This window comes from Protomyctophum parallelum, assembly GCF_964188405.1.
Source record: "Protomyctophum parallelum genome assembly, chromosome: 5".
Taxonomy (NCBI): domain Eukaryota; kingdom Metazoa; phylum Chordata; class Actinopteri; order Myctophiformes; family Myctophidae; genus Protomyctophum; species Protomyctophum parallelum.
The window spans coordinates 53,283,210-53,298,986 of NC_139702.1; the positions used below are offsets into that span (position 1 = coordinate 53,283,210).

Here is a 15,777-nt window from a genome sequence, read left to right on the forward strand (position 1 = left end):
TAAAAGCACAAAATAAAATAATCTTATGTGGAAACGCAATAATATTTGTTTAGTGTTAAGTGCAATCCATCCTCTGTTTAACAAGGCGGATGGTAAAGGTTCTCTTGCTGAGGCTGGAGCTGTCCAGCTAAAGCGGTGCTGAACAGTATAGCCATGCAATGCCGCACGGCACGGGGGTTTGCTTTCTGTTCGCTGGAACAGCAACAAGTCAATGTTGATGTGCTGCTGCTATTAACCCACTTTTTTAACAGTTTATGCATATTGCATAGAGCCAGCAGCATCAACAGCAGATCACAATAAAGACTGGACAGCAACAATGCCTCTACCCCCACTCTAACCCTCTCGCAAAACCTTCGCAAACGTGTCACACCACAAACGCCGAAAGTGTTAGTGATTCAGCTCGCATTATCTTCCAAGACGGAAAGATTCTAATATGGACACACAGGGCTATTGTAGCCTACTGAGTGGACGTCATTAGGTTCCTCAGATTCCCTCGGGAAGAGTGAACGGCCACGTGTTGATCACTTGTGGCTTTAGTTCCATTTTCTCCTTCTGTTTCAGATGCACGCGCCCGTGTCGTTTCCTCTCGTCGCTCCTCGCGAACCGTTTACCACAAACATCGCAGGAAAACGGTTTCTCGCCCGTGTGAGTCCTGGTGTGGGTGGTCAGGTGGTCGCTCCGGCTGAAGCTACGCAAACAGATGCGGCACTGAAAGGGTTTGTGGCCCGTGTGGATGCGGATGTGCCGGTTGAGCTCATCCGAGCGAGAGAAGCGCCGGTCGCAGTTCTCCATGGGGCAGGTGAACGGTTTCTCTTTGGCTTGGCCGTTACCGGCGGCTGGGGCTTTTCTGGCGCGAGGGGCTTTCGGCACACGGGTGTAACTTTGGGCAAAGGAGTCTGGCAATAAGGAAGAATACAGGATGGAGTCTATGGTGCTCGGTACAGCAGATGGCGTGTATGAGGAATCACATTGATTATTGGGAAGTTGACGTTCAGCGGGGAACGTGACTGGTTTCAGGTTAGATGACAGGCCCATTGGTGCTGGGTAGTTAGTATATATAGGACTGGAGTAGCTCTGAGAACAAGTTTCAGAGAAACACGGCTCCTGTTTGATAACCCCTTCCACATTAAACTGCATCTCTGGGTTGGGGCAAATAGGAGAAAATGTGTCTAAGAGTTCCTTTACATCCATTTGCTGCTCGGGGGGGAAGTCACTCGACATCGGGAAGGACTCGGTTTGGAAGCCCGTTTCCATATACTCAGATTTGGGGAAAGTACCCCATTCGTAACAGCTGCTCTCAAACTCGTTCTTGACCACCACGGGGAAAGAAGCGGCTTCTGACTTCGGCTCCACGGTCTTGTGGTCTGGAAGCTGAGAGGCGCAAAAGTTCAGCTGTGAGCAGGCCGTATCTGGAGCCTCGTGGCCTGCGGTCTGCTCTGGGGAGTACACCACGGGAGGAGCGGTGGAGTTGAAGGACTGGTGCCTCTTGGCATCGGGGTCCCCAAAATCGTCATGGCCGTTTTCACCCGGCGATGGTGACGGATACGTTCCACGGCAGCTGACATTACTCTGCTGCAGACCCACTTCGGTGATTGGCACCGTAGATATGCCGACAATCTCTGTAATCATGTTGAGCAGCGTTTCTGTGCAGCACGACGCCCCTTGAGAAGCTTCCACGTAGAAACTGCCGGAGTAGGCGACAGAAGAGGAGGGGGTGCTGTAGCTGTCTTTTGGGTTCTCGCAGGAGTTAAAAGCGAATTCTGAGTTGGATGCTTCGGTTTTGAGGGTGACGGGGGCTCCCTCTGTAGAATAAAGAAGGCAACCATGTCATCATCATCATCATCATCATCATCACCACCACTAATTTTTAATTCTGATAACAATCAATCAGCGGCAGTGCATATATGTGAAACGAAAAAGGGTGCACATGCACCGTTACATAAACATGCACGCGTGTGATCGCCTTATCACCCTTATTACAGCTGCCAAGTGAAGTAACAATTCAAGTGCTATGGCTCATATTGAAATCCTCACACCTGACACAGTTCATTTGATTCACTGCAACTGCATGCATGCACGCACGCACGCACATTTTACATGCACTGCTTGTGCGCTGTTATTGCAGTATATAATGCGAACTCACCATGGCCAAACTGAGCCGGCACCCCACGCTCTGCATCCACGTAGACCTCCTTGCTATCCTTCCGCACGTTATTTTCCATTCCCATGGACGAACTGTTGCAACTGTCAAACTGTGGGTAGAAAGAATCCTTGGCATTCAAATCCATGTTGTTCAACATAATTGCGAGGTTATAGAAGTCCGTATCTCCAATGAGGGTAATAAGTGTTAGAAAACTAAATAGAAAAAGCTAAATTCTTGCAATTGATCCAAGGAGTGTATAGGCTAATATGTCAAAAGGTGTAAAAAAACCAACAACCCAAAACAATTCCTTGTCGTCCAGTTCATTTGCTGGTCCTCCGATATCTGTTGCTGTTGCTGTCAGATCAGCGACTACCGTTGTCTCTCCTTATATACACCTTGGTTCTCTCGGCCCTCCTCCCCATTCATCACCTCCAGTGAGAGGATTCCCCGCTGCGTGTAAACTTCATGCCCATACATGGACAGAGGATGTGACAGGCTTCCCCCGAAAAGGACCGACGGTTTGCTTTGGCTGCGGTATGCTGCTGCAACAAGTGGCCGCCTGGCCGGCCGGTGCAGGTATAGAGCCGAGGGAAGAAGAGCGCCACTCCAAGTCTGTTTATGTCTGAGCATCAGCGATTGAACAGTATAACCATTTGTGATGTAAACAACATCACACATGCCATGCTGGCTTATGGTGCACATTTTGGTCAAAATTCTATTTTTGCATGCATGGATGATGGACATAATATTCCAATTGAGTAGGACAAACACAAGAGCTTTAATGACCACTTGCAGGTCTATAACTCTGAGTGTGCACAAATGGGTACACTGTGTGTGTACAATTGTTACGGGGTCCTTGCATGGAAATAAAATGTTTGAGAACCACTAGTGGACTCACGCACGCACACATGGACACGCACACAGACAGACAGACGTAATGATTTGAAGAATCTCATAATGCCCTGGGGCAGTAACAATCACGTCATGTGAACGAAAGTGAAACCTGGGACTGGGGGGAAAGTACAAATCAGACACGTCTTCGTTGTCACATAGCAATGCTTGTCAACGGGAACGCAATGACTGAATAATGTATTGAATAAAAGACAGAGGAAGAGGGGATAGCCAGTGGCAAAAGTGCAGATTATATCAACATATAACGATAACATGCTGCCATGCTGTGCATGATACCGTGATTGTATAGATACACTTTGAAGATACTTTCTATATTTCAGGACTCAGGCAATTACTCTTTGGATTTAGGCGTCTTTTCGGCTATACAATTCGTATTAAATATATATATTATTATATTTCTAGCCTATGCAACGGCTCTGTTTTTGCAGTGCAGGGTCACTGCAAAACGTGATTGCTCACATTGCGGGCGAATCCCCTTTGTATTTCAGGAGTCTGTCGATAACCCCTGAGGTGTTCAATGGTTGACATTTGGGCCCAGGCAGAATCGTTTTTTATTTCATGTGCAGTTTCACACCCGTTTCCGGATGCACGCTGAAAGTGGTCGTATTTTGTGTATAGTTTTGTGTGACGAGTTGCTCTTTCAGCACCACGGAGAGCGCCAGTGTGGTTTTTCGAGTGCGTGACTTGGGTTGTTGTGGGTGCATAAACCAAAGGAAGGCCAGCGCATGTGTGTGTGTGTGTGTGTGTCACCTGCCACATCTGTCCCACCCGAGCTAGGCCCCTGCAGTGATTAAAGCCAGTTTAGGAGTTATAGGACCAGTTGTCCCAAAAATATACACGATTAGTCTATAGTGGTTTCTTTTCATTTCAAGGACACCCCCATAACTCTGAGCGTCGCTACAAATGGAACCAAATGGGATGCATTCAAGGAACTCTGAGGGTCCCTGCATGGACCCTTGAGGACCACCATGCAGTCTACATCATTGTGCTGGTCTATAAGATCTATAAAGTATAGGCCTATACAGTAATACTCAGCTCTCTAAATGAGCACCATTGAGTCATCTTTTTGAAGTTACCGCACCGTGTGATAATAGCATATACGCTCTTTCATTTACAGCGTTGACATTCTCCGGGAACAAATTGTTTTCACCTCTGATGTGCCCTCTAATTCTAGGGCCCTGAGATGTTTAGTCTGGCGGAACTGCCTTTAAGCCATTCTGATCTGAGATCAGATTCATACGAGGTTTCCGCCGGACACACACTGGTCTGACGAACCCATTCTGACCTGAGATCAGATTCTAAAAAATGTCAGTCGTTCTTCGATTTTTCAAAAAATAGCAGACCTACAAGCTCGTATCGCGCCACTCGGTGGCGCGATATGAGCTTGTAGATCTGCTATTTTTAAATAGCTAAAGCATAACATGATGCCGACACCAAAATGGGTGCCCGTTCAGAATGGGTTAAAGTAATTCAGCTCTATCAAAAACCAGCTGGATCACCAGGGGTTCACGTCACGAGACGCTATTATGATGACCGTGGACGCTGCAGCTTCACCTCTCTTTCCTCCCATAAATGCCAGAGCACAGGACCAAAGTAAAAGCGTTTATGTAATGTTACCACTTACTGACATTATAGCGCGACGGCATGGCACCTGTAAAAGTAAAAAGAATGCCTTTATTGTTTGTAATTTTATGTAAATGGGGTGGGGGCGAGGAGGCACTTTAGTTTCTGGCACTTGAGATCTTGAGACAGTGAAACTAATGACTACTTGATAAGAACGTTGACTTCAAAAGTGTTGGCCATGGGAGGAGGATGAAACATATATTGCCTAATGAAAGAAGGACTTCCAAGCACTGCTTTTGAATGGATCATTTAACAAACAAGTGAGACATACAGTATAGGCTATTGATATAATATGATGGACTCAAGTCTGCCTTATTAATAAGTCAAAACCAATATTCTATTCCTTTGAGCTCATAGAAGCCAATAATCTCTAAATGGTGACTACAGTCATATGTGCAACAATGTTAGCCGGCCAGCAGTTATTATAGACAAGGATTACATTCTGTAATGGTGAATTAGTAATATATACATGAGTAATAAGTCTTATTCTACAGAATCTCATGGTTATTATACCCCTATATGTGGTGAAAAGCAATACAATTCAGTATGGATTAACAATACAGTACTCAAATTGCTATCTTACATGAATGTGCTTCTTGTTACTGGTGTTAAACCTACTGTAATTTACATTATTCTAGTTGATTGAGGAAATGCATTGGATTAGTATGTCAATGTCCAGTGCCAATGTCCAATACGAATAGGTAATAGTAGTAGATATAATAATAATAATATACTAATTATTATCGTTATTAAATATTGCAATATTTTAAATTCATTTTGAAAAGAACCCTTGCAGTTGCCTTTGATGTAAATAATATCCGTTTAGCTATATAATTCAGTACATCGCATTTTTGAACAACCTTTTTGGTTGATCTTAACTGCGCATAATATTATCAGATGCCAATGCATAAAGAGAATAACAATATTCTACATGGATATGGGAACACACATTTACGACGTAAATGCTTTGCTGAACATTCCATATGGTAATGACATTCATTTCATATGCATATTAATTTAAATTCATCGTCAAGAGCTTGGGTATTCTCTTTCCATTATTGCTATTCCAACTTTCCAAGATACATGGCAGATTATTCTTTTAGCAATCCTACGATAAAGCAAAGGGTGGTTGGTATAAGATAGGGAGAAATGTGTACCCTACCCCCTCCCAAAATTACAATGTGACAACATGTCACATCTTAAGCCCCCTCCCTCCCCAGGCAATAGATGAGGAAAACAGCTGCATTTTAAAGCCTGGACACAATGCAGCTGGTTAAGAAACCGCAAAAAAAGGGATTGAGAGTGCTAAGAGCAGAGAAACCTCTGCCGGAAACACAACTTGCTATAAATATAAGATACTCGCTTCAGCTGCCAAGATGCTCTCTCTCTCTCGCTCTCTCCCTCTCTGCCTCTCTCTCTCATTCTCTTTCATGTTGGGTAATGCAATGTTACAAATATATCATTTAAATGCTGGACAATCAAGAAATGCAGGAAGAAAGAGAGACAGAAAGAGAGAGAGAGAGTGCATGGAGCATATACTTCTTTCTCTCTTTTGAAGAAACCATGCAGCATCTCTCGCATTCTCCCTTATCGCTCAATGTGGGAGTGCATGCGGGTTAGGGAAGCCCGGTACCTGGCCCCCTATTGGATCACTGTTGGCAGTGGCAGGTTTCCCATTGCGTTCCAAAAATACTTACCCACATCGCCCACCTCGGTCCCCAGCCGCCTGTATACGCTCTGCTTCTCCAGCAGGGATAGGTTAGAATCATATATTCCGCTCTCCACTAATCGTGACTGCGGTTTGAGGGCATCAGTGATTCTTCAGCCATGCCCCCAGACTCCCCCACACAGAGCACTGTTCTAACATGGCTCCCCCACCGTGGCCCTTCTTCTCTGCAGGATCCATACAAATTCTGTAGGCATTTTTGACAGAGCTGTTCTTGGGCCTGAGCGACCTGCTGTTATCTCTTTTGAAATCATTAATAGATTAAAAAAAAGTGACATTTAAATCATAATCTCATGTCAGGTATTAATGCCATAGGAAATATGTTGTTTAACCCATTCTGACCGGGCACCCATTTTGGTGTCAGCATCATGTTATGCTTTAGCTATTTAAAAATAGCAGATCTACAAGCTCATATCGCGCCACCGAGTGGCGCGATACGAGCTTGTAGGTCTGCTATTTTTGAAAAATCGAAGAGCGACTGACATTTTTAGAATCTGATCTCAGGTCAGAATGGGTTCATCAGACCCAGTGTTTGTCCGGCGGAAACCTCGTATGAATCTGATCTCAGGTCAGAATGGGTTAAAATACAAACTGTCCTGTCATACGTGTGCTTCAATGGTCAAGATGCAACACTCATGTTTCCTCTAGCTGAGAAATATAACCAGTATTAAGTCTTTCAGTATATCTCTTTACTGCGCACTTCTTATCTTGTTTAGTAAAGCATTTTTTTGTGACATGCTTTCATTCCACTTAAATTGAATAGGGAGTAGCACGTAGCATGTGACAAAAACGCGAAGACTGTATTTTCAAGTAATAACATTTATAGGCCATTCAAATTCCAACATGGGACCAATCAAAGACACCTTTTGCAAATGTTATTGCCATGATTTGTTTCGTCAATTAGGATGTAACACTGCCAACTATTATATCACATTCACACATCATCCTCTTTCTCATTATGCAATAACAATGTGACTCTATATTTGTAAAAAACTAAAAAAATAACTTAATAAACATAACATTTAAAAAGAAAAAAAAATAACAATGTGACAAAATGTCAAGAAATACACAGTGAACACCGGGTCCTGAAAAGGTAATGGAGAACCCAATGTTTCCTAGCTTAGCGTTTATTCATGACCCCCTGGAGGGAGACATAATGACAACCAATTTCAACATCTTAAAACAAACCAGGCAAGCCAGGAAACAGTTGAGGTGACAAAGTAAAGTGAAGACCAACACAAGGTGTCTTTGTAAGGTTTTGGGCCCACCTGACCACAAGCTGTGTTCAATAGGGTTAAGATCTGGTCACTGCGAAGGCCATAGCATATGCGGCCTTCGGCATTATGCCATCTAATAAATCAATCTATCAATCTATATGATTCACATCATTTTGATTATCATGAAACAATTCAGTGACGCCTCGTACCCTGTTGATGCCAGCAATTATATCCGGGATCCAATCAGGATGGAAGTGTTTCATCATGGCCCTTCCGGACAGGTGAATCAAACCGAACACCCTCACTGAAGAGTAAATGAGTAAATGGTGCATATATATCCAATTCTGACCTGAGATCAGATTCTAAAAATGTCTATTACATCATGACAGTTTCATTATTAACCGATTCTGACCTGAGATCAGATTCTAAAAGTGTCTTTGATTTTTCAAAAATAGCAGACCTACAAGCTCGTATCGCGCCACTCGGTGGCGCGATATGAGCTTGTAGATCTGCTATTTTTCAATAGCTAAAGCATGACATGATGCTGACACCAAAATGGGTTCCCGTTCAGAATGGGATATAGCACCTTTATCCAGACCAAGGCGCTTTACATAGATTACATTCACCCATTCATACATGGCGGCGGAAACCAACCTTACACCACACATGCACTCACCACTTGTGGAGAATATGGTGAAGGGTAACTAATCTGACCGTATCACATATTTCATTGAATGCAAAGCCTATTTACTGATATCTGTCCTATAGATTGAGATTCAGATGCATGTAAATCACTACATGCTCCCATTGAAACACTATAGCCAGTTGAGTCTGTGACTAAAACCTCCTGCCATCAATGCCCAGATTTATTTGGCAAATGCAAAGTCGCTACACTACTACATCCCGGTCTGCAGTATGGAGGGCGACTATAGTGCTCTTTCTAGACTTTGCAAAGGCGAGCTTCAATGCTCCATTGTTTTCTCCTCTCCACAAGCACACAGTGCGCTTGGGCTACTGCCCCATTTATGAAGGCTGGCCAAGCATGAGGCCATGTCTGGTCCTGAATCTATTCAGGGTAGACAGACCACTGTCTCATTGCGAGGTTGATGCCAGGGACCTACTGGGTGGGGTCTGACACCAGGTGCTTGTTTAGGACATCCTTGGACACCCATTCCATTTCCCAAGCTGATTGGATGGTGACGTCAGCTGGTGGGGTATTCTTCCCAATTGGTCTTCTAGATGGAATGCGAGCAGTGTGTGGGTTGAGGATATCGGCATGGATTGGTTTTGTTGTTGCTGCTTTAGTCTTGTGGACTGTGACTAGGATTCTTTGACTTGGCTCTCATCGACTTAAGTCTCGGTTCGTGTCCTGGCTGGCCGGACCATTTGATTCATGTCACCCCCCTCTCTCTCTCCATGTTTCCCCGTCTCTACAATACCTATCAAATAATCACTCCTGTATGTGTCACACAGACACACACACACACGCACACGCACAGAAGTAAGACATAATGAACGAATGTTAGTGAGTGAATGTGAGTGCGTGTGTGAGAGTGCAGGGAGCCTGCAGCTAACAAAAGTAACTATGGTAACGGGCAGCTCTACATTGCACTAGCTTCCACAGCTCTGGCCAGAAATAAAAAATGTTGGTGCTAAGAGCGAATCAGGTAAAGACAAAAGATCCAGGGTGAGACTATTTATAGTGATCTTTACGTAACACACACAAGCACGCGCACACGCAGGCAGGCAGACACACACACACACACACACACACACACACACACACACACACACACACACACACACACACACACACACACACACACACACACACAGTAGTAAAGATAGAAGACACAGTAGTAAAGACAGAAGAGGAAGCAGGTAACATTTAGACCAAACAACAAGACATTTGTGTCGTTCATTTTGTGTCCATAATATTCAAGGACACAAAGTCTGTGCATGCTTCTACAGCCTGAAACCCTAGCCCATTCTGACCTGAGATCAGATTCAAACGAGGTTTCCGCTGGACACACATTGGTTTGATTGACCCATTCTGACCTGAGATCAGATTAAAAAAAATGTCAGTCGTTCTTCGATTTTTCAAAAAATAGCAGACCTACAAGCTCGTATCGCGCCACTCGGTGGCGCGATATGAGCTTGTAGATCTGCTATTTTTCAATAGATAAAGCATGACATGATGCTGACACCAAAATGGGTGCCCGTTCAGAATGGGCTAGAGGAGAATGTCCTCTAGGGGTCGGCGGGGGCTGAGCAACTTCTATTGAAATGAATGGACAGGGACTTTCGGAGCTCTATGGGTGGAGGTAGCCATTTATTGTAACATGATGCAACATGATCATCAATCATCATAATAAATGGCTTGTCCATTTGTAAATGACCTCTGGTAGAGGCGTAGATCTACACGAGCCTCAAGACATGGTAACTGTACTGTTCGGACAGTTTGCCTTCTCAGTAAAGGGGAACTCTTTGCCTACGGTTCTAAAACGACGGATGGTAATGTTTTTTACATATAAACTGTGCTCACTGTTTGATAATGTAATAAGTGTTTTGTTTCACAAATTAATGTAATGGATATGATTTTGATGTAAATATTACTAGTATATATTCCTTTTTCTCGTACGTTTTTAGACTAAAGTGTTATCGTATTTTGGAAAAGTCTCCTGTGGACAGGTGTTGAGAACTAGCACTCGTGCTAGTACTATAAGCAATGCATCTACAAATTGTACAATTATGTGCAATGTGATTGTGATGTCAAATAAATAAACATACAATTTAGGCATTTAGCAGATGCTCTTAATCCAGAGCGGTTTACAGTAAGCAAGAGGGTATGTGCATGCTTAAAGGTATATTCAGTGATTTCACTTAATTCAAATATCACTTATTTTTTTGTTTTGTTGTAATAATCCTCCCTACTATAGAGTGTGCTGACCATATAAGGAGTTCCTCCCTGTCCCCAGTTAACCCCTGGGGGTCAAAAAACCTTAGGTTTCATTTTTGACTCTATATCCTGATTGGACGAAAGGCTGGGTCCCACAGCCAAAAACGAAACCTAAGGTTTTTTGAGTGAAATCACTGAATATACCTTTAAAGTGAATGGAACATCGAGTGGCAAAGCAACATGCAAAGTGAGTTTAACATTGTTTAACGTTGTTTAATGCAATCAGATAGGAATTTTATGTTTGGATGTATGGGTTGTCAAGGCCAGAAAGTAGTTTTTTGCCACTCAGTAGGCATTCCTGCATAACTTCCGGGTTTGGTGATGATGTCACACGCATACCCTCCATACATTATACATAAAAATAGTCATGATCATGAATCATACATAAGATAAGAAGCTAACAGTGGAATATCTATAAAATGAAACTATGCATATATACTAGTGCTATGTCTACATAAAATGCTATAACCGGTAAGTTAGGTAATTTGAGCCTTTAACTCATTCTGACCGGGCACCCATTTTGGTGTCGGCATCATGTTATGCTTTAGCTATTTTTGAAAAATCGAAGAGCGACTGACATTTTTAGAATCTGATCTCAGGTCAGAATGGGTTCATCAGACCAGTGTGTGTCCGGCGGAAACCTCGTATGAATCTGATCTCGGGTCAGAATGGGTTAATTGCATACGCCTGTAAGGTCGTCAAGGCTAGGGCAAGTTCTACGGCAAGTGCTACTGCTACGGGCTACAATGTAGTCTCAGAGTCTGAAGAGGCGGCTTTTCAGTCCTTTGGCGGAAGATTGGGAGTGAGAATGCAGTTCTGACTGCAATGGGAAGTGCATTCCATAGTTTTGGAGCCAGAAGTGAGAAGAGTTTGGGACGTGTGGAGCATTGTCCCAGCGTTTTTAATGAAGGTACTCCCAACTTCCCTGCATTGGCTGATCTGAGCGTGCGGGAGGGTTTGTAGGGTTCGATCTGACTTGCAAGATATGGGGGTGCCATACTTTTTATTGCTTTGAATGCCAGCATCAGAGTTTTGTACTGTGCGGGCAGCGACCAGGAGCCAATGGAGGGAGCGGAGAAGGGGGAGACGGATACATGTGAGAATTTTGGCTGGTTGAAGACCAAGCGAGCTGTGGCATTTTGGATTAATTGGAGAGGCTTAAGTGCGCATGCCGGTAGGCCAGTAAGGAGGGAGTTACAATAGTCAAGTTTTGACATGACTGATGTCTGGAGGTGGAGCTCGGCTGACTCCTGGGTGAGGAAGGGTCTAATTCGTCAGATGTTATAGAGTGTAAACCTACAGGATTGAGTGATGGCTGTAATGTGTGCTTTGAACGAGAGCTGACTGTCCAGGATAACACCAAGGTTCCTGGCTCTCGGGACAGAGGTAAGCAAGGCGTTGTCTATGGAAATAGTTAGCTCCCGCATGGGGCAGGACTTAGCTGGGAAGAAGAGAATCTCAGTCTTGTCTGGGTTCAGCTTGAGGTGGTTAGAAGACATCCACTGTGAGATGTCAGCCAGGCATGCAGTGATGTGCTCTTCTGCCTGAGTAGCAGGGGGGGGGGGGGGGATAGAAAAAGCAGTTGAGTGTCATCGTTATAGTAGTGATAGCTATGCCGTTAGAGTGGTAGAGTGGCTGGATGGTAACTGCAAGGTTGCCAGTTCGAACCTGGGCTCCCCCAGAGTTAGTGTCAAAAACCACCTCATGGTGGTGCTATAACAGGCCAATGTGATGCCTCTAAATTGCACACGGTGTTCATGATTTGAGGCTTTTTGTTCAAAACGGGCCAATCCTGCCAACTTTGAAAGCCCATGTTAGCCAATTAGAATGGAATATGAAATAACGGACAGATCCGGCTTGAACACATGACTATAAATCAAATCAAACTTTATTTATATAGTATATAGACCAAGGTCGAACCAAAGTGGTTCACATTACAAAGCATAATAACATACACAGGCATATAGAGATAGTGTGCAACGATTTGTGGGCAGAATCTGGAGGAGTAATACCAAAAGAAATGTTTTTCAAAAGTCAGACTTCTGGTGGCGCTTTAATGGTGCTGGAGATTAGCTGTACACACACACACACACACACACACACACACACACACACACACACACACACACACACACACGAGGAATGTGTAGAGATCATCCATGAACAGCAATTTCCTACAAATACAACCTGCCATCATAATATCTTAAACTCCAAATGGAACTATTAACAAAATGATCCACTTACACCTCTGCAATGCTATGCAGCTCTCTATTGTCAGTGAAATGATAGCTGAGATGTATTCAAATAAGGGCCCTATCAACCTTTCAAATGCCTTATTAATTAGCTCCCTCTAGCATAAGTTCTCAGTAATTACATGATAAAGTGTAGCCAGTGCTGAAGGACTCTTAATCCACTATTAAGGCAACTTCATGAACGCTTTGTCCTTTCTTTCTTTTTTCCCCCTATTTTTTTAACCACATATATACAAACTCTTCAGGGCAATATTCTACAGCTGTATGTGCTGTATGTACAAGCCTGTTAGTTGTTACAGGGAAGTTGCAAAATAGCCAACATATTCCTCTAAGGAAAAGCTCTGATAGGATGAGATGATATGCAAATTGGAACCTCTCTCCCTGACTCATCTGTTTATTATGCAGTCACATTAGTTAGATCTGATGCCGCCTGGCTATTATCCACCATCGCACCATGGAAAAAAGGGGTCTTGGGTGAGGGGGTTGGATTGTGGAGAGTGCTTTAGTCCATTCTGAACGGGCACCCATTTTGGTGTCAGCATCATGTTATGCTTTAGCTATTGAAAAATAGCAGATCTACAAGCTCATATCGCGCCACCGAGTGGCGCGATACGAGCTTGTAGGTCTGCTATTTTTGAAAAAAATCGAAGAACGACTGACATTTTTAGAATCTGATCTCAGGTCAGAATGGGTTCGTCAGACCAGTGTGTGTCCGGCGGAAACCTCGTATGAATCTGATCTCAGGTCAGAATGGGTTAGTCACACAGAACAGCCATACTCTTCAAAGGAATAAATGCATTTTTCCCTCTGACAGTGGTTTGCTTTGAGGGGATGCAGCATCCATTTCCTCAGAGAGAAACGGTAAAAAAAAGTCAGATGATATGGCTCACCAGCGCTCAAATCCCATGATGATGTGTTTTGTGTTAACGGGTCAAAGGTTGAACGATGGGCTGTGGGTCTCTGGGAGGTATTGATCGCACAGGCTTCTGATGGTAAACAACTTGTGAAGGCTCTATATCTTTCTGAAACCAAGTATTTTGTTTAGATTTCTTTCTTTCTTTGACTATTTTTATGCCATTGTTGTACGACAAATTGGGTACTATTTAGTGACTACTAAATTGGGTATAGTGACTACGTATTTAGTGACTGCAAAAGAAAGTACATGACATTTTCTTGGGTCACATTGGTGCAGGAACTAATACAAAAAAAGTCTCACATCCATTGCAACTATGAAATGTGCAGGGCAACATTGGATAAACAATTTCTGCTATTTAACATTTTGATGGACAAAATAATGTCTGCGGATAGAGCCTGTTATATAAGCTACTGAGATTTTGTTTGCCAATCTGTGCCTTCACAATCACTACCAGAATGTAGTTAGTCGAGCACTATATTTAGCCCTGCTGCAGCATGCTGGACCTTAAACTAAGCTACTACATCTACTGTATCCTATTGAAAGGATTCATAAGACACACACACACACACACACACACACACACACACACACACACACACACACACACACACACACACACACGTCTTTCTTTCTCTCTGAGAGCCAACATGCACCGCCACGAGACACTGGTTATGTTATGTCATGTCAAAGTATTAATAAGAAACCTGGCTACTTGTATGGCTCAGTGTGAGAATGTATGTCAACATGTCAGCGAGTGAAAAGAAAATGCCATCCCTATGTGTTCCCTCCGTGCCTTTTGATGCAATCGAAGTGCTCACAACAATGATGAGCCATGGAAACCGTGCAGGTAAACAAATCACTTGCAGCAGATTGACGTCAACTAGTGACCTTCGGTTTGTGGCTCTGACAAAAGGAGAAAGAGCCAAGCTGCAGCGTTTAAGGTCACAGACAGTATGCTCAGGATGTTGATACGTCTTCCTCCTGGATGGTGGAAGACTTTCTGCACAACACTAAGTTAAATAAGGGTTCTTGTACCCATATATTGCTGCACGAGAGCCCTGTTATAGAACAGGAATATGTAAACAGCAAAGGATCTGTCTTGATCATTTACTTGACTTATGTGTACCGATTTGCATGAATGAATGAGTGTGCAAAACATAATCTCGACCACACACACACGGACAGGGTGTATAACATAGTCTCGTCGGACATGCCTTTCGGCAGCCAGTTATAATCCAGTTATAACCCGACATTGAAACATATCTTAATTACGTCACCATCACCATCAGTACATATATACCTCCGAGCATACGCACATTCGTACCAGTACGACCACAATACTTGCACGCTCTGCTTGCGCAAGTAATTAAGGTGCTTTGAATTGCAAGTATCATGGAAAGTCAATTACTGTGCAGTTAAATCTAAAAAAATTGTGAAGTCAGGGGCGCCCACTGTGACTGCCACATGCCTAATGTATTTACATGCGCAAGCAGAGCGTGCAAGTAATGTTGTTCGTCAGGTGCTACGATGCGTATGTCCCTTAGCATCATATGAGCATAATGACGTGATGAAGATATTTACCAATTGGTTATCGATGGTGACATGTTTCAGTGTCGGGTGGACTAACGGTAAAGGTAATGACACCTATTACTCAGACCATGATTTAGTATTGATATCACTATAGTGCAAGATGAAGTCAATTTAAAGCAATGTTATTGGCAGTTTAAAATAAATAATATTATACTGTATACGTGATAAAATTTTTCTTTCATCTGATATCCATGACTTATTTTTCTTTGAGAAACTACAAGTGGATCCTGGACACTTCTAAATCGATGGGACTGCATTTATTTTATATGTAGATGCTTTTACCATACTTACAAAATATAACTTTTTACCTCCAAACACTAGGTACATAGGAAATATCTAAACCTAATAATTCATGTTCTTTCACAGAGGCTGAGATTTGAAAGTTTGTAGCGGTCGACAGTACTTGCACGTTCTGCTTGCGCACTAGTAGGCCATAAAT

At 43.2% G+C, this 15,777-nt stretch overlaps 1 protein-coding gene across 1 annotated transcript; it reads right to left on the reverse strand.

The window, feature by feature from the left end:
• Positions 1–483: 483 nt before the first annotated feature.
• Positions 484–2,300, reverse strand: LOC310858933 (uncharacterized protein; the record flags this gene model as incomplete). Its single annotated transcript, XM_083765240.1, has 2 exons — positions 484–1,802; positions 2,144–2,300. 2 exons carry the CDS (start codon positions 2,298–2,300, stop codon positions 484–486), a joined length of 1,476 nt encoding a protein of 491 aa, XP_083621366.1.
• Between the last annotated feature and the right edge of the window lie 13,477 nt (positions 2,301–15,777).